The sequence below is a fragment of the Suricata suricatta genome, chromosome 12 (assembly GCF_006229205.1).
Source record: "Suricata suricatta isolate VVHF042 chromosome 12, meerkat_22Aug2017_6uvM2_HiC, whole genome shotgun sequence".
Taxonomy (NCBI): domain Eukaryota; kingdom Metazoa; phylum Chordata; class Mammalia; order Carnivora; family Herpestidae; genus Suricata; species Suricata suricatta.
The window spans coordinates 62,275,083-62,299,355 of record NC_043711.1 but is presented as its reverse complement, the minus strand read 5'-3'; the positions used below and the strand labels follow the sequence as shown (position 1 = coordinate 62,299,355).

At 40.8% G+C, this 24,273-nt stretch overlaps 1 protein-coding gene across 1 annotated transcript in view; it reads right to left on the bottom strand.

The window, feature by feature from the left end:
- The window catches only part of RALGAPA2 (Ral GTPase activating protein catalytic alpha subunit 2), a 316,716-nt gene that overhangs the window by 281,940 nt on the left and 10,503 nt on the right, over positions 1–24,273 (bottom strand). Inside the window, exons 2-3 of the mRNA XM_029916028.1 lie at positions 7,022–7,132; positions 2,075–2,127 (exon numbers count right to left, since the gene is read on the bottom strand). Of these exons, the coding sequence (XP_029771888.1) occupies positions 2,075–2,127; positions 7,022–7,132 (164 nt within the window). The remainder of the gene's footprint in view (positions 1–2,074; positions 2,128–7,021; positions 7,133–24,273) is intronic.

The window sequence follows — 24,273 nt, the reverse complement described above, 5'->3', positions numbered from 1 at the left end:
CCAAATTCAGAACTTCAGTTCACCACATCACATGGTTATCTCAGTTAATGCAGAAAAAAAAGTTTGGAAACTTCAAATCCCATTTATGACTTCTTATAAACCTTACCAAACTAAAAAAAGAAGTGAAGTGAACTTCATCTGATAAAGAGTATCTAATAAAACTTTACAGAAAACATTATCCTGAATAATGAAACATTAACAAAAGTCGCTTTGAATCAGAAGCAGGATGGCCATCTTTATCATGACTATATACCAACAAACCGGAGGGCTGGGGTAGTGATGTAAGACAAGAAAACAGACTATCTGGCAAGCCTGTCATTATTCACAACTGGACTGTCCACAAAGAAAACAACAAAAAAATCTATAAACAAAATGTTAGAATTAAATAAATCATACATATCCACTTAATCCAGCAGTGGGAATGGAATGGACTTGAGCTAAGTTCAAAAACATGGATAAATCTCAAAAATAATGTTGAGTGTAAAAGGCAAGCCACAGATGATTATGTACCATGTGAGACCATTTTTATTACAATCAAAACCAAACAAAACTGTACAATGCATTGTCTAGGGACACAAATACTTGTGTGCAAAACCATTTTTTAAAAAGAAAGGGAAAAGCATAATGCAAGGGAGTGACTGCCTCCAGAGGAAGAAAACGAACAGGATCAAGGAGAAGCACCAAAGTACCTTCCACTACTTAAAATGCAAGAAAGGGAGGCTGAGGGGGTCAAGAGAATGAGCTTTATGGCCATGTTTCAAAACTTGCATTTATGTTATAGATCCTTTAGTAAATACATCAAGTACTACATATATAAGATAATTTAAATTAATGAAATAGTTCAAACAAATGATGATCAGTAAATACATATTTAAGTGACAGATTTAACCAAAGCTCCTGTTAAAAATAACTCCTCTACACAGGTTTCATTCACAGGAGGGTTACCACAGGAAATACAACAACCACCATAAAACAATGCAGTCATTATTACTTACAGCCCTCTTGTAGAGAAAGAGAGAAAGAAGAACTACAGTTACTGACTACAAGCCACAACCCAAGTACTGGGCCCAAGAGGTTTTCAGATCTGTTTTATTTCATAAATACACAAATCCAAAAATCCTTCTTCTCTGGCCTCCCCCTCTAGCCAGCTCTTCAATAAAAATATGTCCTTTAGAGTCATAAAGTTGACCTCAAACCAACCTAAGTACATGTCTCTTCAAATCATGAATAATTTCTAGATAACCAGATAACCAACAATTAACTTTCAGAACCTAAAAACTGATTCTAGTATAGTTCCGAAGGTATCAGTAATCTGGCCACTTGCCTAATACATGTGGACAAGAAAGACTTTAAGCTTGATAGGTCAAGAACCATATCCAAATATTGTTCCAACTTTCAAGAATATATGATCTAGGGTGCCTGGGTGGCTCAGTCGGATAAACGTCCAACTCTTGACTTCAGTTCAGGTCATGGTTTGTTGAGGTCAAACCCCACATCCAGCTCTGTGCTGACCGTGTGGAATCTGCTTGGGTTTCTCTCTCTCTCTCCTTCTCTCTGCCCCCCTCAGCTGGTGTGTGTTCTCTCTCTCCCAAAAATAAATAAATTTTTTAAAAAAGAATATACAATCAACACACATGAACATACAGACACATACAAAGATTACAATCTCACTAGTGGTCAGAAAAACATATTAAAAAGAATAAGGTTTTACATGTCAGTTTGCATATATTTAAAAAAATTGTCACCAGTGTTGATTAGGGAAACACACACATGACTTCCACATAAGTTTACATATAATTTTATATGACCTTTTTGAAGAACAATTTGACAATATCAGTATTTCAAATGTGTATGCATTTCTAACTAATAATTTCACATCTAGGTAACTATATAGAAAAATTTCCCACATTTCAAAAATAAAAAATCACAAGAACATTCTTTGTAGCATTATTTGTAAAAGAGGAAGGAAAGAACTACATGCCCATCATTTTTTATGTCTTCAAAAGAAATTAAGATCTAAAATGTCATATTTTCAGCAAAAATCTTAAAAGCTAAATGAATTTTAAAAACTTACTTCAAAAAGAAAGAGGATGGAGTCCAGCTCCTCCCTTTGTGACTTATTATTCCCTAGAATACATAAAAAAATTAGTTATCATGACAATGTATAAATTTTAGGATATTAAAAATTACATTATCTCAAAAACACTTAAACTTCAACATATATTCATTTATTCAAAAACTAGGACAGGGCAGTGTGGAACCCACATCAAGCACACAGATGGACCCCAAGTCAGACCACGCGAGCCCACATCCAGCAGAGCTCTCCTCACTGTAAAACACATCTTCCACATTTTCCAGGTCACTATCAACCCACAGAAGACAGTTTATTCATTTCTCAATTAGTTACTTCTTAGCTCAAGTTATTACAGAATATACAGCAAAAGCAAAGAAAGAATTCTTAATTTCTTGATATGAAGGGGCACAGAGCATTCATAACTACAAAAAGTCAGGCATCTCTTTAAGCAATTGCACACTGTCCTTTTGATAATAACAATAATAAAAGCTAAAAACTTACAGTTTCCATTTATTGTCCAGTTCTAAGTAGTGAGCCCTGTGCTAAGTGCTTGGCATTCAGCATCTAACTTATGAAATTTTTTCTGTAAAGGGCTGATAGTAAATATTTTAGGCTTTGCAACCATTCAACTCTGCCATGATGCGGCAAAAACAGCCATGGATAATACACAAATGAATTGGTTATGGTGTGTCCAACAAATGATTTATAAAAACAGGCACCAAGCTGTACATTGTGAACCCCTGATGTAACTGAATCCCCACAGCTCTATGAAGTAAGATAGCATTCATTCATTAAACAAATACTAAAGAATGACTCTGTGTCATTCTAAGGATTCTTCCAGGACCTGAGGATGAGGGAGTGAACAGAACACAACAATCCTTGCCCTGAGGAAGCTTATATTCTGACAGGAGGAGGCATTCAATAAATGAGAAAAAAGGAGAGAAGGCAGATGGGAATGCCCAAAGGCATGGTATGCGATTTTGACAATTAGGGAAGTCAGGGAACATGGTGCTGATGAGATGACATCTGAGCAAAGATCTGAAAGAAAAAAGGGAAGAAGCCACATGGAAATTTGGGGGGAAATGTGTTCCAGGCAGAGGGACTGGACACTGCAAAGTCCTTATGGCTGAGCAACTTTGGCATGGTCAGGAAACAGAAGGCCCTTGTGTCTGGAGTGAAGGGGAGAATTGCCTCAGCTGAGGTTAGAAAGCAGTTGGGTAAAGGTAGGCAAGTAGGGTCTGAGGCCACTGTAATGATTTCCAGAACTGGGAAGCCATTTGAGGGTTCAGAGTGCTGAGTCATGATCTGATACATTTTTAAAGCATCACTCCATCTGATCTTCTGAAGAGACTCTGGAGGGGGGTGCAGGGCACAAGAGTAGAAAGAGGAAGCCCATTTCTGGGAGATGCAATAATCCAAGTGAACATAATGGGAGCGTTGGCATTACCGCACAGGCAGTGAGAAGAGGCCAATGATTCTGGACATATTTTGAAGGTAGAGCCAATAAACTCAGATTTTGGCCTGAATAACTGAAGACTGGTTATTACAAGATGACTTCATTATTTATAGCAAAATCTTCCTTGATTCTGTTATTTTGGTACACTTTCTTCCTGGTACCCCAATCAAGACACAGATTGTATTAAAAGCAAGAAACTGCAAAATCTCACCCTATTTTTATTGGTTCTTCACTATGATTCTGTGTAGTAGACTGCAAGAATGAAGACAGCTTTTCCTCTCCTATCAAGAGATATCTATTTCTCTGTATGTTGCATTTGAGATAGCATGTAGCTTGCTCTGGCCAATGTGACATTAACAACTGGGAGGCAAGCTCAACCTTAAAAAGCCTTACGCACTTGCTAAGCTTGGATCCCTAAGGCCAGCATGTAAGGAGCTCAAGATAGCCTGCTAGCATGGAAGAGAACTGAGGTGCCCTAGTCAATAGCTTGCCAACACTACCAGCTGATGTGAGAGGCATGTGCCAGTCTAAACCTGAGGAAATGCCCAACAAACCCAGAAAATTATAAGCTAAATGACTGGTTCTTTTAAAGCACTTAGTTTTAGAATGGTTTATAACGTAATTTGTTATGCAGCACAAACTAACTGATATAGTCTTGAGCAATGAGATTTTTCTAAAAGGACAAAGAAAGCAAAAGGGAGACAAATGAGGGACAGAGAAGCCTTTAAAATTGGGCTTGGGCTCCCTGGGTGGCTCAGCCAGTTAAGCATCTGACTTCAGCTCAGGTCATGATCTCGCAGTTCATGCATTTGAGCCCTGCATTGGGCTCAGTGCTAATAGCTCAGAGCCCGGAGCCTACTTCAGATTCTGTGTCTCCCTCGCTCTCTGCCCCCCCCCCCACCTGTGCTCTGTCTCTGTCTCTCTCTCTCTCAAAAATAAATACACATTAAAAAAATAAATAAAATGGGGCTTTTTGGTTGTAGGACTTCCTTTAAGGTAAAAGGTTTTAATATATTTCTTTGGTATTTTGATTACACATAATATCACACTTTTCTCCTCCACACACCTGCGGGAAAAAGTTAAAAATCTGAAAAACAAGTTAAAAATCAAATAATTACATATTTGAAATATCTACCAATTTGGAAAAAATTAAGCTCAAGATTTATATCAATTTGTTAATCACAGGGGAAAAACTGAGCAATTCATTAAAAAACAAAAAACAAGACAATCTCTTGGCATCCTTGGACACATGCCCATATTTGATTTGTTGACCTTCAAGAGCCTGGAGCATTCTGTATGACTCTGAACCACCTGGTATATGTCAGAGACCACCACAGTATGTTGTCCCACATTCCTTCCCTTCCGTGCCTAACATCTGCCTTGGGTTTTACAGAAGCAGTCAGGGCATCTATCCACTCCTCTCTGCATCCTTTTCTGTATCCCTGACTCTGTTGCAAGCCATGTCCCCCAACACCTGCATCATCAGTTATCTCCCTTTCATCAGCTGCAAACAGGCAAGTGCATCCTTCAAAACCCTCCTATGACCATGTTACTCCTTAAGATATGATCCTGTCTTCATCATCAAACCTTCTAAATGGGTATTCTTGCGTGTAGCCTTCACTGTCTCACCCTGTTACTCCATTTCTCCCCGTTTGGCCTCTGATCCCAGTACTCACCTAGACCTTTCTTTCAGCACTCAGGAACAACCTCCTCAATGCACTACCACTTCCTAGTCCTGCTGCTCAACTTTTTGCATCATCAGACATTGCTGACATTTCATTCCTTGAAATTCTCTTTTCTCTGGATTTCTGTGACAAAATACTTTCCTGGCACCAAACCCCCTTCCCAGCCCCACACACTACTTCTTTATCTTTCTTCTTTGTGTGCCCAATAAAGGAAGGAATTACCCCAAATCCCTGTCACTTTCTCTGCAAAGAATTTCTCCCTTGGCAACAGCATGATTGCCCCTCTCTTTTCCTAAGCTCCAATCCCTATATTTTTACTATCTAGCCAGAACCAATACCTGGGTGTCCCACAGACACCTCAACTGAGACTGCCCAAAGCTGCACTCATCCTTCTCCCTCCCAAACCTGGCTCCCCTCCAGGGTTCCCACTGCTGTTGTGGCAGCTTATGAACCAGACTCAACATTCTGAAAGCATATATGCACCCCTATGCCTACTGTAGTATTACTTACAATAGCAAAGGTATGGAAGCAACCCAAGTGTCCACAGAAAGAGGATGCAGTGATGTGTGTGTGTGTGTGTATGCGCGCACACACACACTACATATATATGAATGTACCTAGAGGATACAATGCTTAGCGAAGTAAGTCATAGAGAAAGGCAAATACCATATGATTTCGCTCATATGCAGAATCTAAAACACAGAACAAATGAGTAAATAAGCAAATAAAAAGCAGTATCAAACTATAAATACAAAGAACAAACTGATGGTTGCAAGAGAGGAGGGGGTGGTGGGAGAGATGTACAAAATTGGTGAAGGGAAGTGGGAGGTACAGGCTTCCAGGTGTGGAAAGAGTAAGTAACAGGGATGAAAGGCACAGCATAATAAATACAGTCACTGGTACTGTAACAGTGCTGCATGGTGACAGGTAGTAGCTATACTTGTGGTGAACCTAGCACAATGTGTACACCTGAAACTAATGTAATGTTGTGTCAACTATACTCAAATAAAAAAGCTTATTTAATAAACAAATATCTGAGATAGAAATAAGGGTGTTAATAAGTAAGGATTTCTAAAACAGACTACATGAAAATAAGTAAAGTAATGATGGCAGCCAATACTTACTGAGCACATACCATGTGCCACACTCTGTCCTGAAATTCTATATTCATGCTGACCTGTTCAATGCTGACAGGAAGTAAACTGAGTCAGAGGGAGGTTGCCCAAGGAGAAATAGCCAGAAGGGTAGGACCAGGATCCAAACCCTGGCTGGATCCCCAGGCTACCCTATCCTGTCACCTAAATACAGTGCAGATTGTATGGTGGACTTTATTGGCTTGGTTTTTCAAAGAATATCTTATGTAAGTAGATAGAGGCATAATCATAAATAAATATAAACATAACACTAGTTAATACCATAGAGAGAAAGAAATACATGAAACTTTTAATAGTGGTTGCGTGCAGAGCAGGACTAGGAGTCTAGGCAAAACATATGGTTCAATTTTCATTACAAACCCTTTAATGGAGCCTAAATTTTTTTATAGTGTGTACATATTACTTTTATTTTTTCATTTTAAGTAATTTACTTCTGTAGAACTCATGCATTCTGTGGGTTTCTCCTTCCATTTTCCCTTTAGTCATCTGTTGTTTAAGTAACAGCTGCATAAGAGAAAGCTCAAGAGAAACAAAGATGCTAACCACTGCAATCTCCCACCAACTTGAGGTTCATGACACATACAACCTTTTACACTTTCTGGACATTAAAAGAAACTTTTTATTAAAAAAATTGTTTTATAGAAATGCTTACCTTTTAATTTCAAACTATTTTCCAGTGTTATAAAATTTTCATAGAAGATGAAATATATCTGAGAATAGTTGGTCTCAAAAAACTGCTTAAGATCGCTTGCATCCACATTATCTGAAAAGAAAAAGTTTCCATTATGACAATAACCTTGTACAACTATCAGATCTCACAATCTTTTTAGAAATGAAGGAAAGTAAAAACTAGCTTTATCTCCCTATGAGACAAAACAGAACAAAAAAGTAGTATCCCTATCCATTTGTTCTCTACTACAAGATCTTAATAGGTCTGGGGCCCCTCCCACAAACACAGACCCCTGCAGGAGATTGATTCAAGGCCACAGCACTCACAGACCAGTTAGAAGGCTAGTGGTGAGTGCAGGTCTGGGAAGGAATAAGATTCCTTCCTGTTGAGGGTAAGGAATACAAGTTCATATACAGGATATGGATTTTGACATAGACCATAAAGAGGGATGAAACTGTATCTGCAAAAAACAATTTTGCTGCTGGAGTCCAGCATGGGCGGTCTCTCCTCCCTCCCCGCTGACCTGAGGACCTGAGACCAGCTCAAGAGAACTAGCAGGTGTTCCCCAGCACACTTCTACCCAGGCCACTGGTCGCAGCCTTCTCTCGAGCTCCCAGGTGACCTGTTCCACTCCCACGTGGACATGGGGAGGCCCACCATGTGTTCTCAGAGTTACCCTGCGCAGAGTTTTTCCCTATTGGACCAATACTGCTAACCCATGGACTGCAGCTAAATAGGGAGGCCATGCAGGGGGCTTAGCCCAGTGACATGGCAGCAGCAACAGAAGCTACTTCTTCCAGAGGCTGGACTGTCCCTCACAACTCTGGTCAGAGCACTGATCCACGGCTGACACACCTGTGTATATTTTCCTTGGCAAACAAGGTGCCTGTGGCATTTACAACAGGGTCCTGACCAAGGTGTTGGCTCTTGGGAAGAATACACCAGTAAATCTTGGGAAAACTAAAAATAGCTTCTTTAAATTCTGCAAGGATTACCCAAGACTGCTACTTAATCTATGACAAAGTGGATTCAGTTACTTCTGGGGTCCTTATATGCGAACACCTCCATTACAATGTTTAAGTTCCATAAACTTAGCACTAATGCTGGTGAATCTAAGGATTGTTGTCTTCAAATAACTACATAATTCTGATATGGTTCTTCAAAATAATGCACATAAGATGTTTGTGAAGTCATGGAGCTTTCAATTTCACACTTTATTTTCTACCCCCAAATAACAGCACAGAGTTCCTAGTAACTGACAAATTTACCTATGTGAAAGCAGTAGCAATGACACTAGTATGATCATTCTTTTATGCTACAAAATCTTGCCAAGTAACCCTTGAGTACCTTTCCACAGTTCCCAGAAAGAATTCCATTTTGCTTCCATACAAACTGCTGGCCCACCCACCACTAACTGTCCCCTCTGAAGCACACTTCACCCACCAGCTCCTATTAGCACTCAATGGTAGCTGAAACATCCCCAGCCCACCTGAAGACTAAGTCAGTGCCTCTGTTACTACCCCACAGGCTGGCTCTCCCCAAGTCATAAAGCATATCAAACTCCACTTAATTCCTGATGGAATCCCTCCTGTACAATTCATGACTTAATTTTGAAGGTATAATCTGTCTTCTCTATTACAGATACTACCAAATCTACAGACCCCCAGTCCATCCCACACATCATTATGTCCCCTACATCTAGCACCATATTTATTTAGTTCAATATTTTCTTGAATGACCTAAGTAAAAGAAATAGCCTATAACATACAATGATAGGATAATGACCATAACATGTAAACTATTATATCTTATACCTACAGGAAAAGAATGGCCTAACCCACTTTTAAATCCCTGGTACTATCAAGAGAGAGATTTCACTCTTCAGCTGAGGACACCAGATGTCACCCTGCAAGCTCTGCCCCAAAGCCTGCTGGATTTCTCTACGTGAGAGTCTACACGGCTCTTTAACTCAGACATGTCCAAAGGAATGTACTGTTCTCCCCTCAAATTCAGTTCTTCCCTCAGGCCCAAGATCCTTCTCACTCTTCACAGCCCATCTCCAGTATGTCAGCTCCAACTCTGACATGCATCAGCCCTGAGCACTTCTCACCCTCCACAGCCCTGCCTGGCTTAGGTCACCACGAATCCTTACCCAGGCTGCAACGTGTCCTCTGCCCAGACTTTGGCTTCTGCTTCTTCCTTCCACAGTCCATCCTTCACCATGCAGTCAGCAGAAAACTTGACAATGTAAATCAAACCAGGACATTCCTTCATTCAAAACCTCCCAATGGCCTCCAGCCACACTTCATAAAATCCAAACTCTTGACCACGGCCTATGAGGCCCTGCATGATTTCCTTCATTCAATGCCAACTTCAATTCACACCACTCTGTCCTTCACACCGTACACTCCGGCTACAGTGACCTCTTTCAATCCCTTAAACTTGTCAAATGTGTTCTCCATTTGGGGAACCTCTAGTCTGTACCACCCTGCCACCCCAGATCTCCATATAGCTCATTCCCTCCCATCCTTCAGACCTGGGATCATACATTACCTCTTCAAAGAAACCTGAAAGTGCCCCATATGTCACTCTTTACATGTGATCCTATCATCATGCCTTCTTCCTTCACAAGTTCTGCAATGGACAGATACCTGATTGCTCACCAGTGAAGGGGTCTCAGACACAGAATGCCATTAGCAAGTGAGTTATTTCCCTGGCATTGAGGATGTGAGTGCACTGATGGAGCAAGGTGGCACAGCAAGGTGCTGGGTGATCAATGGCACCCTCATCTTTCCTGGGTCCCCCTTCATACATCAGAGATACTCAAATAGAGCAACCTGAATAAAAAGGGTCCTAGTCAATGTTGAGGAACACTCATACAGACTGAGATCCTCTCATGAAGACAGAAGTCCAGATAATAGCCACCTTCCTCCTCAGCCATTCATTATTCACCATTTCTTATGGATGAGGATGGATGGGGCAGAGCTTTAAGTACTCACTTGAAGTACTCACCATCAAGACCATTAGATATCTTTAAGGTAATCTGATACACAGGGAAACTAAGAGCATCACATCTATAACATATTCAGTTTATTTATGTATTAGTACTCCTCACAGGCCTGGGAGTCCTCTTCACATGATTTCCCCCATACATCACTTAAGATTAGTGAAATTATCTCATTTATTCATTTACATCTTCACTGACTGGCACTCAACTAGGATGGAAGCTGCATAAGGGCAGGATTCTCATCTGATTTGTTCACTGCTCTAGTCCCAGCCCCAGACACTGAGCTTGGGACCCAAAAGGTACTCGATGTATATGTGTTAAATGACTAAACAAAAAATAAACATTAAATATTTTATATCTCTAATTCAATAGCTAGAATAATTGATTTGTCTTATTGTTAAAAAGCAAGACTCATCAGACTATAAAGTAAGCCTAGATCTTAGAGAAGGAGACGACAGGCACTGTAATTTAGCATTCTGCAAAAATGAACACAAGAAAGTAAGAAAGGGCTGAGGTTTTTTAAGTTTATTTATTTATTTTGAGAGAGAGAGAGAGAGAGAGACAGAGACAGAGACAGAGAGAAAGTGTGTACGAGTGCGCATGAGCAGGGGAGGGGCAGAGAGAGAGAATCCCAAGCAAGCTCCCTACTGTCAGCACAGAGCCTGACATGGAACTTAGACCCACAACCATGAGATCACGACTTGAGCCAAAACCAAGAATTGGATGCAGAACTGACTGAGCCACCCAGGCGCCCCAAGGAAGAGCTGCTTTTTAATAAGACCAACTTCAAGAGGCACAGAGAGAAGGAGGAAGACTTTGTTCAGAAAAAAAAAATGAATAACAACAAAAAAACAACTATGACCAGAAACATCCTTTAGACAGACATTCTTTACCCATTCATTCAAACATTACTGGGCCAGTACCCATGCCAACTGGCCTTCAGCCAAGTGCTAGGAAATTCAAAGAGAGTAAGATGCATGGCTCTCGAGGGTACAGCAGTAAACAAACAAGTAATTCAAAAGGCACTATGACCAAGCTTATGAAGAACATCAAAGCAGGGAGTGGACAAGGCCACTTGAGGAGGTTGGGAATATTAATAATGCTATACATTTATGCTTTAAAAGATACTTTCAAGAATTTCTTTTACTTGGCCCTCACCCATAATCCTGTGAGGTAGATGGGACAGGTGTGATCAAGATAAAAAAAAAAAAAAACAACCACAGGTTCTGGATCTTATGTGACCTGTCCAAGGTAACACAGCCAATCAGGGATGTGGGCAGAACTCCTGTCCCGGTCTTCCAACTCCAATCTCAACCACATAGAGGCCTCAGAGACAAGGGAGAATAAATTAAAACTAGAAATCAGGTCAGGAATGTATAAAAATAATCATCCCCCTGGGGTTGTGCAGGAAAGCCAGATAAAAAAGAGCAGGAAGATAAGCAGACAGATGAGAAATAAAGGGAGTGAGTAGCACTGAAAACAGCAACTGCCAATATCTCCAAGAAGGAGCCACAGCACTTGTGGTGATCAGTAAAGGGGGGTTGGGATAGGGGTGGGGACAGGTGCTGAACTACAGAGCTCAGGTGGCAAAGTGTCTTTGAGGTGATGATTCTCAGTGTGTTTGGCACAGACATGAGCACACAGCCTAATGATAACAACAAAGCTCAGGGAAATGTTTTCAAACTAAGCACAGAGAAACAAGCAGCAGACAGCTTTACAAAGCTAGCGGTCATTTCCGAATTTTTAAAGAAATCTTTAATTTCTCATTCTCCTTTGCAACCAACCAAGAGCCAATAAACTGTTTCTATTATTTCCATTTTATCTCAAAAGTAATCTTCTATAATCCATACCAAAAGCTACCCACTCCTTTATCCAGCTAAAACCTTTTGTTGACATTCTTTCTCACTATTTAGCTGAAAGTCAATAGCAAAGGTTAAGGGCAACAACCTCCAGAGTAGACTGCCTGGGTAAAGTCCAGAAGCTATAGGACCTTGGACAAGTCATTAAGCACTCTGCCTCAATTTCAATCTCAGAAATGGGGCCAACAACGGCTCTCATATCCCAGGACTGCTATGGTGATAAAATGAGCATGTCAGAGTGTCAGCTGGCATTATATAAATGTTAATGTTTTACAGTTACCTAGCTCCTGACAAAGGCCATCTCACTAGGTGGGAATAACCAGCTTCACCTACTTAGGAAACCATAAAATTCAATGACTCATGAAACTCATACACTTAATGAGACCAGCCCTTATTAAAGGGCACTTGATCCCAATATAGCAATAAGCACTACCCATAAACAAACCTATTAAACCAATGGGATTATCCCTCCATTTCCCTCCACATATAATCCTTTTCAATACCATTTCTACTCCTTTTTAACTGACAGGATCATAATAGAGTCTCACAAAAGCTGGCTTCAGCAGACCAAAGGAAGGGGGAAAGATCCTTATCCCACTTGGGAGCTCCAATGGAAACCCTCAAATGGAACAAGGAGCTCAGTTCAGTTCCTTTCTAGTAAGGAATAATCCCCTGGTGCTTCCTACTCCTCCATCCCTCCAGTGCCCCCTCCCAGAACTAAGAGCCTTCCAAGCCCTGCCTACACATCCATGTGCAGATGAAGATGATGTCATTTACCACATTACTCAAATTCCCTAGACAATGGTACTAAAAGCATCACGCTCAAGATTACAGACTGTGATACGGAAAAAGGGGAAATAAAAATTCAAGTGAACTTGACAGCTTAAATAAAATAATTTAGAAAGAGTGAGCACAAGGAAAATAAACTAGTCAGATGCAAGATAGGAAACACTGACAAGGACAAATGTCATTAGTGATGCGCTGCTACTTAAAGACTAATAGGACTCTGCTGATTTCACCTTTTAACAACTGCCTTGGTCCCTGTCTTCTTTCCTTCTTGTGGTAGCTGATAAAAATGTCACAAATTATTTCTTACCTGAATCCACACCTTTGGATGGTGCACACTGACACTGATTTGGGGCTATTTTCCTGACTCGCTCTGGACAATCAGTCATTAGAAATATAACCAAATTGTGGCCAGAGAATCTCAGGTGGCCTCTGGTCAAGGGCCCATAGGCAACTTCATGGGGCAGAGCTGGACCCAACCCACAGTGGAGCTAATACCAAGCAACCAGCAGTCAGAGCCAGAACCACCTCAGCCAATGCAGATGGGTGAGGAAGAGAAATAGACACATGTTGCCATAAGGCCCATGTAAACCGCGAGATTTGGGATGGGGTGTTATTCAACATTATGGTGGAAATGTTGATTGGGAGGAAGAAATTCATCACAAAGCAACTTCACTGGCCAAGAGGGTCAGTAAGCCCACGAAGGGATGCCCCCAAGTATAACACAACTTCATTTCCTTTAAAGAAGGAAAAGCAGTAAAAAATTGATCCAAATAACAGAGGCTACTCCATTGATAATAATCTTTCTGCCAACAGAAGTCCATGCTAACCAGGATGCGGGCAGTGACTCCTTTTCCTGGCATTGGCAAGTAGGTTTTAGAGTCTCCTATGTGTGTAGTATTATGCCAAGGGCAGGTAAGCAACCTGGAGCTTCGTACCTGGTAAGGAGGTAAAATCTACACAATCAAGCCCTTTCAAGACTCAGCAAGTAATCAGGTCATAAGACAGCAGGTATGCTGACTATGCTTCAATGGTAAATTAATGCTTTTATCATCATCATTATTATAGAGAAACACACATCTAAAAACTGCATCTATTTACAGACCTAAAAATATCCCTTATACTGATTATATACAAATACAAAATCCTGGTGTGAATGAAATACTAAATCACATAGCAGATGAAATGTTCTGCTCTAGTGCATCAGGACTCTGAAATAAGATCTGGTCAAAGATGTGGTGTGAAAAGTCTGATGGAAAAGGATGAATTGGGAGTTGGATCCCAAAGTCAGCTTGCACGTAGGGACACCTGGCCTGACACACCACTTGCCCCACACCCCACCAGGCCAAATTATTTCTAGAAGTTCTGCAACATTTTGAGAACTAAAAGATCAAAGTGTATTCTGCAAGGACACTTTTTCTAATGCCATAGACAGTTCAAGTTTCAGAAAAACTCTCTCAAGTGTTATGTTTTCAATCCACATCCACTTTTAGGTATAAACATTACCGGACATATCTGACATAAAATTATTCCTGGAGTCATCCAGAAGTTAAGTAATAATGTACCGAAAATAACCCTTACTCCACCTCATGCCACCCTTGCTCCTGTACAATATCCAGCCCCTTCTCCTTACCTCCCCACCACAAGCTTCTGGACACCAGACTCAACAAGAAGACAACCATTAGATTAGATAAACATCAGGGATGTTCTCTCTGGCTTTCCATCCTGGTTTCCATCCATGTCTCTAGAAATCCAAGCTTCCCACATGACCCAAATCTCTGAATGGCACCTCTATACAGCGCTGGGAATCACCTAATCTCACTCTGGCTTCCAAGACACAACTTTTCCACTCCCTATATCCAATAAAACTTACCAGATTTCCCCTTCTCCGACATCTGTAAAGGTCTCCTTCCCTTCTGGCTCTACTTAAAATCTGGGGTCCCTACTTTCCTACAGACAATAGGGTAAGCCACCAATACTCCTCCACCACCACTTAACACCTTGCATAAGACGAGGTTGGTGTCCTCCCTGCTCCCCACTGCAATATCCACACCAGAGCAGTGCTTCCCCTCACACATACAGACATCACACAATCAGTCTGCACACCAACCAGCACACCCACCCGAGCTGCACACACTCTTCCACTCACTCCAGCATGCTCTCAGATGATTTCAGAGCCTGGATCACTCTCTTGTAACTAGCACTGATTTCAGCATTTACAGAGGTGAATGCCTGACCTCCTCACTCCTAATGAGGCTGTCTTCTACCCTGTCTCCCGCCATGCATGCCCCTCGCACAACCTAGACCCACTTATTGCTTGTCAACCTCTCCACATCTAGGTTCTCCAATTTAGTCCTCTCTCCTGCAGCCTGCCATTTCTTCTAGTCCCTGCTTAACCCCTCTAGAAACCTAATTCCAACAACTTTTCAACCCTACCGGGACCTTGAACCCAAAGACCCCACCATCCGGTCACTATCTATGCTCTGTCCCAAGTCTTCACTTCTTTATTTCCCCTAATTTGGTTTGCACAACCCATCTTTTCAATCAGCCCTTGCACTGACCCTCCACTCCCCCCATTTCCCTTTCCATATTCACTCACGAGAACCCCAGTCTCAGTTTTGACCTCCTTCAATCAACTGAATGTATTTATATGAGCACAGGCCATGTGCTAGGTATAAAAAGGGATGTTTAAACTTATTTTAAATACTGAATATATGTGAAAAAAATAAGCCTCATAAATATGTAACTTGTGATATATAATTAAAAAATTAACACTTTAAACTCACCCACCCAACAGAGCATCCAAGCCAATCAGGCTTTTGCTCCACCATTCAAGTTAGCCCCACCCACACTGTTAATCCAATTTTGAGTCCTCTCCAAGGCCAACAGGGCACAAATGCTCAAGTACCACCAACCTGGCCCAAAATAAGGAAAAGGCCACTAGAACCCTGGTATAATGTTTCTACAAGCATGCTGGGGCTTAAACTACATATTCTTATTTGCAGAAAATGATACAAACTCATTTGTGATTATGGCTGGCCATCTTTTAGCTTTGTTGATAGTTTTGTTTCTTATATACATTATAGTCATATTGTACATACCAATTATACTGTAAAATTTTTCAAAATTCTTCCCTAAAAATATACATGCATTCAAATTTTTATTATACCGGATGATTTGCTTCCGTAGATGTTCTCCATAGCATTTAAGCTGGAAGGTTTACTTTTCAATGGCCTACAGAGATACTGTTGGTTTCCCTCCAGTCCCCCACTACAGCCACTCCCAATTTCCTCTTCCTGACAGAGCCTTTATTTGTTCAGGGCTCATCCTCCCCCTCAAAGTCATGTCCTTCAGGGAGGCTGGCCTGGCCCCTCTGGCCCCAGGATGCAGGACTTGATGCTGCTCAACCAATTACAGTGTTGACACGCCCCTTGCCAGTGATATATTTAGGCACAAGCCTGTGACCCAACACTAGTCAATAAGAAATGGGAAGAATTTGGATGGTAAGGTCTGAAAAAAGTCATTGTTTTTAAAGTGACACAAAGAAGAAGGATTTCCTTTTTTCCTGCCTCTGGATGTTGTTCTATCTGGGTGCAATGCTTGAAATGGCTGCAGACATTTTGCCACCTTGAGGACCAATGTGTCACACTGAGGACACCAATGATGGCAAAGCAGGGAGGCAGAGAGAGTCTGGACTGTCAACACCACAGAACAGCTGAGTGAATCAGCTGACTCTGGGACCACTCTGCCTTGGGACTCAGGAGAAAAAAATCTTTATCATTTACATTTATATATGAGTCCTCTGTTACTTGTAAATATTGAAATAAAATCTGACAGTTGAACAGGAAACATTTATTAGTATGACTGAAGAAGCTGGAAAAGATATCCATCCTACTTCATTTCCTAAGATGTATAATTTTCATTCCTTTATACCATTAGGTAAACTAGATATACAAAGCAAAATTCCTAGAAGTCAGAAAGCTATTAACACTTTGTTATCCAGGACTGATAGTCCATGTGTAAAAGTAATTCTGTATAAAGACATACCCCAATTACCTAGTGCTAAAGTTTTTTAAAGTAGACCTATTTTATTTAAATATTTTAACATTTCTCAAATACAGAATTCTAAGACTTTGTTTTTAACTGATATGAAGTACTAATATAATAAAACATAAACATATACCAATGAATTATAACATTTAATTAAATGTGCTTTACATACACTTGAATATATCTATTTCTTCAGTAGGAATCAAGTTTCATCAAACTTTTTAAGTCAATGTAAAGTTGCTTCTATTTTTCTTGATCTGAATTGGGGCTAGCCTAAATTACAGTCAAAACTACTCACCAGGGCGTCAGAGATAGAAACAGAACAGATAAAGCAGGAGCTAGCTGGTAACCTCTATCCCTCCATCTCTAGTCACTAAGGAAGGAGAAAAGTGGTGATGTGGGCAGAGAGAACCATCTAACTTAAGTCTTCACTTCCTGATGTGGAAAAATGTTCAAGGAGTGTTAAGTCCAAAATTTAGGGTTAGACCACACATAATGACTCTTCATGTAAAACTGTTAATGTATGTTGCACACCCAAGACAGACAGACAGACACACACACACACACACACACACACACACACAGAAACAGGGAGAGGAGGATGTACATAAGCGAGACAGAGCATAGAAAATATACTGACCAAAATTCTAACAATGATCATCAGGGGATTGCAGAATCTGAAGAGCTTCTGCATACTTTGGTTATTTTTTGCTTATTTGTATCATTCAAATGTTTACAATGAGTACATTAAATGTTATAACCAAAAAAACTATGCATGACAACATGGATGGACCTTGAAGGCTTTATGCTAAATGAAATAAGTCAAACACAGAAAAAATATATGTATTCAATGATCATGTTTGTATGTATAATCAAAAACAACAACAACAACAACAACAACAAAATAGCCAAATTCACAGAAAAAGAGATCAGACTTGTGGTTACTAGAGAGGGGAGGGGAGTGAGGGTGGGGATTGGAGAAAGGAAAAAAATACATAAACCTATTTTTTATTTTGGGAAAAAAAACTTGCCATGTTTTGGAAAAAGATATTTTTCATATACTTTTCAAAGTCTGACTATTTTCCATAAAAAAGAAAAGAATTCAGCAGACATGACAACAAACCGTAATGTTCTCCAAACGTGTCTTACTTTCCAACTTTGAAGTATACTCAATATATAAAATAGTATCTTTTCCAAGACCAAAATGCCCTAAAAACAGCAGGTAATTTAAATTTCCTCTGCTCAACACTGTTATTAAACTTATTATGTAATAACACATACATTGTACATAATGCCTCATAATGATCTGGTTATTGAGGACTTCTGCTGTCTTTAGGGAAAGCTGTGTTTCTCTAATTGTCATTTTCCAAAAAGTGTAGAAAAATAATAGAGCCAAGCAGGAAGAAATTATCTCTGCCTGGCCATTCAATAACTTGCACTGAGTAGGGACAAACAAATGTGTACATCCCCGAACGGAAAGGTGATGAGATTTCCAATCATGATAAGGTTCATTTACAAGGCCTGGCAGCCTCAGCACACTATTAAATCAGGTTTCTTCATTTTGTATAAACCTGGAACTGACAAGCAACTTCCAGAACAGAATTTCCATTGGTGCACACTCACCTAGCAACATCAATTAGTAAAAATCACATCTTTTCAATTAACACTAAGCCAGAGATCAAGACTCCCTCAGGCCTTTCCATGAAGAAACACAATGTAAGTACAAATGGGGCCCTAACTTAGCCAGCATCTGAAATGGGGCCAACCACTGGCTTCTCTTGGTAATCATGTGTGAAGATAAATTAATATTATACTGACAGATCAGCATTATCCTGTGCTCATTCCTTTTCAGTCACTGGCAGATCTCCATTTTTTGTCGATATCAGGGGTACTCTCTAATGTATCTGCTCTTTGCCTCTTACTAGAATTTGGGGTAATACAGCAAGCCCCCCTCCATACTGTTAGAAGCTTGGACTGCTGTGTGGGCCCTGTCACATGGCCCCACTGCAGTCCAGCTTCCCTGTCCCATGGTCTGTGGTGTTCTCCTCACTACTCGCTGCTGCAATAAGGCCAGACACAGGCCATGTGTGCTCCACCTTCCTCAGAACCTGGGCCTGCCTGCCACAGCTTCCACAGCCACTCACTTCTCTTCCCTGGCACCACTTCTTTTTCTTACCTCTTCCTTTTTCTGTATCTAGTCACTGCTCAGTACTGGGACAAAGGACGTGACTTCTCACAAACTGAGTCAAAAGAAAAGAAAGTTTTCTACAAAGAAAGGTCCCAAATGTCAATTCAAGTCATGCCCCTGCTCTTATTTCCCATGGGGCTCCCCATCTTACCTTACAAGTCCTCCCTGAAACCTACAAGCCCCACCTGGTCCTACCCTTTCCTCCCCCACTCCCAACTCCTACAACTCTATAGACTTGCATTAGATTCTCGAGAATATTTATGACTTGAAGCATGCACACTTACTGTTCCCTCTAGAACACTGTTCTCAGAAATAATCACCAATCTACTCCCTGTTTAGCCCAGGTCTTGACTCTAAACCTCTCTTCAGAGAGGCCTTCCCTGACCTGCTGTCTAGACCAACACACATACACCCCTACCAAGCTTCATTTTCCTATAATCACCTGCAATTATATTATACATTTGCTTGTTATTTGTTTCTTATTCATCTCCCTTATTAGAGTCTCATGAAACTGGAGCTTCATTTGGCAAATAGCAAGCCCTTAGTAACTATTTGTGGAAATGACCTAAAACAATATATACTAACAGACAAAACTCAAGGGTAGTGAATCCATTTATTAGAATGGTAAGCCTTACTTCCCTCAAATTAGATAAACCTTCAAATACAACTCCCTCAGTCTTAAGTAGAATTTACAGAATGTCATGTAAGGTTTTCTGAATGATCTAGGATTATTAACACAAAAGTTGATGCCCTTGTGACATACAGGGCATGAGCAGAAATATAAACAGTACTATTTTGTATGGGAATGTGTTAGGGTGCCTTTCCAGACTATTCTCAGAACTATATGAGCCAGAATAAGACTCAGTCCTCAGGAACAGGACAAATGATATCCAGGCCAGCCAATCAGAGTACTCCATCTCCCTCACCCAGTGTTGGTACAGGAATGGGCACATGACTCAAGTAAAGCCAATCAGAGTGGTCTTGTGACCTGTGACCCTAGGGGGAGGAGCCACTAGCTTTCAGGGACAGTCTCTCCTGAACTCAGTCGGCCTGAGAATGAAGCAGAAGCACAGAAAACAAGCAAACAAACAAACATGGAACCAAGAGTGGAAAGGAGTATTTTTCACTAAGGGAGAGTCAAAAAAGAGAGTGGAAATGAGAATGAGTGAGTGCCGTGGACTCCACTTACCCCCTTGTCAACAGTCATACATACTTAAAGATCAACGTTCCCCTAGAGTAGTTGTTTTATCATTAAGTCCCCCTTTTCTGAAGTTAGTCTAAGTTTCTGCCACTTGCAACCAAGAGTTCTGATTACTATAAATAAGTCAACATATACAGTTGACCCTTGAACAGTGCAGGGATTGGGGGTGTCTACTCCCTGCATGTAACTTTTGATTCCCCAAAACTTAACTAGTAACAGCCTACTGTTAACCAAAAGCCTCACTGATAACAAGAACAGATAATTAACACACATTTCATATGCTGTATGTATTAAATGCCATATTTTACGATAAAGGAAGATAAAATCATGAAGAGAAAATATACTTAATTATCATGGAGTTATTGGAAAAAATCCATATATAAGTGGACACATGCAGTTCAAACCCATTGTCTAAGGGTCAACTGTACTACCATTCCGGTGGAGAATAATTTTAAAAAGCAAAATGATCCCCTAGCTAGTTAAACACACCCAGATGGTTGTCGGGGGCTAGAGAGCAGAGGGAGTAAGTGACTGCCTAATGGTTACAGGGTTTCTGCTGAACTGATGAAAGTGTTTGAACTAGACAGAGGTGAGCTACTTACTTTCAAATGATTATTTTTACACTATGTGAAATTCGCTTCAATAAACAAAATTTTAAACATGAAAACAAGGCTGCAATGGATTCCTTAATAGTCATTAAATATATCTATGATAATTTCCTAGAAAAGGAAATTAAGTCAAATGATATCTACATTTTTTTCATTTATTCAGCAGCTATTTACTGAGTACCTACTATGCACTAGGAAGAGGGCCAAGGGATAAAGGGATAACTAAGTAAGAAAGGGAATCAGGAATTCAACCTGTAGCTGCAAACTGAACCTGAAGACATCTATCCTCACCCCCTCAGTCCCAAAGCAACCACATGTGCCCCCAAACTCCCTCAAATATTCCTAACAATGAAAGGGGGCACTGGGCTTAAAAATGGACTTGAGTTTTTAGGAGCTGATCAAAGGTAGACAGGGGTCAGTGGTACCAGGAAAAGACCTGCACTTTCCTATGCAGTCATGGTGGATCTGAGTCCGGAACCAGCCACTTCATAAGGCGGTACCTATGACTCTCTACCCCAAGCCTCCATGTGCTATTCTTTCAAATGCTATCTTGATCAAGATATACATACCTCTTAATACACATGATTAAGGCACATCTGAGGTGGCTCCTGACTTGGCCACCATACGGCCACCAGTCTGTTTCTATTATGGGGAATTTGTTTAATGTTTCTGTAAAATGGGAGCAACATGCTACCAACCTCATTTGGTACTGAGAGGATAAACATTATGGGAGACAAGGAGCAGGAAGGGGACAGTGAGGGAAGAAGAGTCTAAAGGCACCCATCTGAAGGGTAGTAGCAGCTGGCTCTGAGGATGCCTTCCAGACCACAAGTCTTAGGCAGCTAGAGATGGAAGTCTACAGTTGGGCAGAGTTTGAGGCATTTTAGCCAAGGAGCAGATGGCAGCCAAGGCCAAGGAATAGGTAGCAATAGGTATACGAGACTCCTGCCATAGCAGAAACCTGTAAATTTGACTTCAGCAACCTCAATCTTGTGCATCTTTATACATAAACCTGCTGGGTAGACCTGGTCAATTAGATGTCTGGGCTTTAGTGCAGCCATGAATATAAGGCCAAATAGTCTGTGTCCTTCCCCCTTATTCTTGTGATGATGTGAGACAAAAAGATGACACAGGTGAGACAGATGACACAGGCATTGTGATGTCAGATCACTGAAGGCTACTATTGACCATCGGATGATTCATCAGGAGGAGGAGCATCTGCTTCCTGACCAGGGACAACACAGTTACTGAAACTGCAGAAAGCAAAACCGCAGATAAAAGGGAAGACTATAGGTTCCTGGGTGGCTCAGTTGGTTGAGTGTTCAACTTCCGCTTAGGTCATGATCTTCTGGGCCTGCACTGGGCTTGCCACAGCTTCCAATCCTCTATTCCCCTTGCTCTCTGCCCCTCCCCCATTCACTCTCTGTCTCTAGCTGCCTTTCCCTAGACTTCAAGCTTCATCTATCATTAGGGGAGGGAATAAAGCCAGTAGCTAATCTTGGAGAATCTGGAATCAGATTACTGAATTTAAATCCTGACTTCACTGCTCACACTGGTCTTGTGATCTCAAGCAAGTGTCTTAATATTTCTGGTCCTCAGATTTCTCACCTTTGAATGGATGTGGAGTTCTAAGCCTGGGGCACTTGGCTGGCTCAGTTGGAAGACAGTGTAACTCTTGATCTCAGGGTCATGAGTTTAAACTCCATGTTGGGTGCAGAGATTACTTAAAGAAACAGGGGCACCTGAGTGGCTCAGTCAGTCAAGCATTCAACTCTTGATGTCAGCTAAGGTTCTTGATTTCATGATTCTATGAGTTCAAGCCCTGAGTCAGACTCTGCTCAAATGATCTGTACATTTTTAATACCACTGGTATATTCCAACAAATTACTTTTCAGAAAGATCATACCAAATTATAGTCCTACCAAAGGTGTATTGGAACCAGGAGAACTCATTACACACACACACAATGGCAACTTTGCTAAAATAATAGGTAAATGCATTTTAACTTAAAAGTTTATATATTCTGGGGCACCTGGATGGTTCATTTGATTGAGTGTTCAACTTCTCAGGTTATGAGATCACAGTTCGTGAGTTCGATCCCCACACTAGGCTGGCTTCTGTCAGCACAAAGACTGCTTCAGATCCTCTGTCTCCTATTCTCTCTGCCCTTTGCTGGCTCATGTACACTCCACCCCCCCCTCAAAAATAAATAAGTATTGATAAGTTTATATATTCTAGATAACTAAAGAGTGCCATATGAAACAATGGGTCTTGTCATTTCTTCATCTGTGACATATACATATACTTTAAACACTAAAGTTTTTCCTGTTGATATGTAGGAGCTCTCTGTGTTATGACTATATTGAGAATATAACTATATTCTCTCTTGTAAGTTTCAAATATTTGTCCAGTTCATTATTGACTTTTTACTTCAGTTAAAAGTGATGTGGATGTGTCCATGTATATGTTTAATTTAGGAACAGGAAGAGAGGAATGGAACCATTCCCTCAAAAATAAATAGCTGCAATATGACACACACACACAAACACACACAAGACCAGGTGATGTTTTTATTTCTACCTAAGACTTTAGCATAAGCTGCTACATCAGGCCTAACTAACCCAAACATATCCCCACCTTATCACATAGACAATCCATGGGAAAAAAAGGTCTACATTGTTTGCACCAGAAAGATGGCCTGGCAGAAAACACATCAATCTCTTTAAAAAGTTGTAAAGAAGGAGCATCATCTGTTCCCCTTTCTTCCATGCAGTCTTGAAAATGCTATCAAAGATTTCATTGACAGAATTTTCACTAGTTATACCAGGTCCATATTTGGGGATAGTGACTCAGTTTTGGTTTTTACAAATTAAAATTTTACAGTACTATCTCTAATTATTTTCCTGAAGGAATATCTATCTAGGGTACTTGCCTAAGCCTTCCCCAAGCCTATCCTTACTGACAGCCCTCTAGTCCTGCTGCCCTCTACCCCTAATCTTTTCCCAACATCTCCTTCCTTTTGTCCACACAAATAGTCCTTTCTTACAGATGTTCCCCTTGGGATCAGAGGGGAGGGTCTGATAATGAGTGCACGCACACAAGGGAGAAGCTTAGGGGGCTCTTTCAGGAGACCTTAATTCATGGTCTCCAATCATTATTTTTTAATGTTTATTTATTTTTGAGAGAGACAGACAGAATGTGAATGGGGGAGGGGTAGAGAGAGAGAGCCACAGAATCTGAAGCAGGTTCCAGGCTCTTAGCTGTCAACACAGAGCCTGACATGGGGCTCAAACCCACAAATTATGAGATCATGACCTGAGCCAAAGTTGTGCGCTTAACCAACTGAGCCACTCAGATGCCCCTCGAATCACTTTATTTCTTTTTTTTTAATGTTTTTAATTTATTTTTGAGAGACAGAGAGAGACAGCACAAGCAGGGAGAAGCAGGCTCCAGACTCTGAGCTAGCTGTTAGCACAGAGCCTGACGTGGGGCTCGAACCCACGAACTGTGAGATCATGATCCGAGCCAAAGCTGG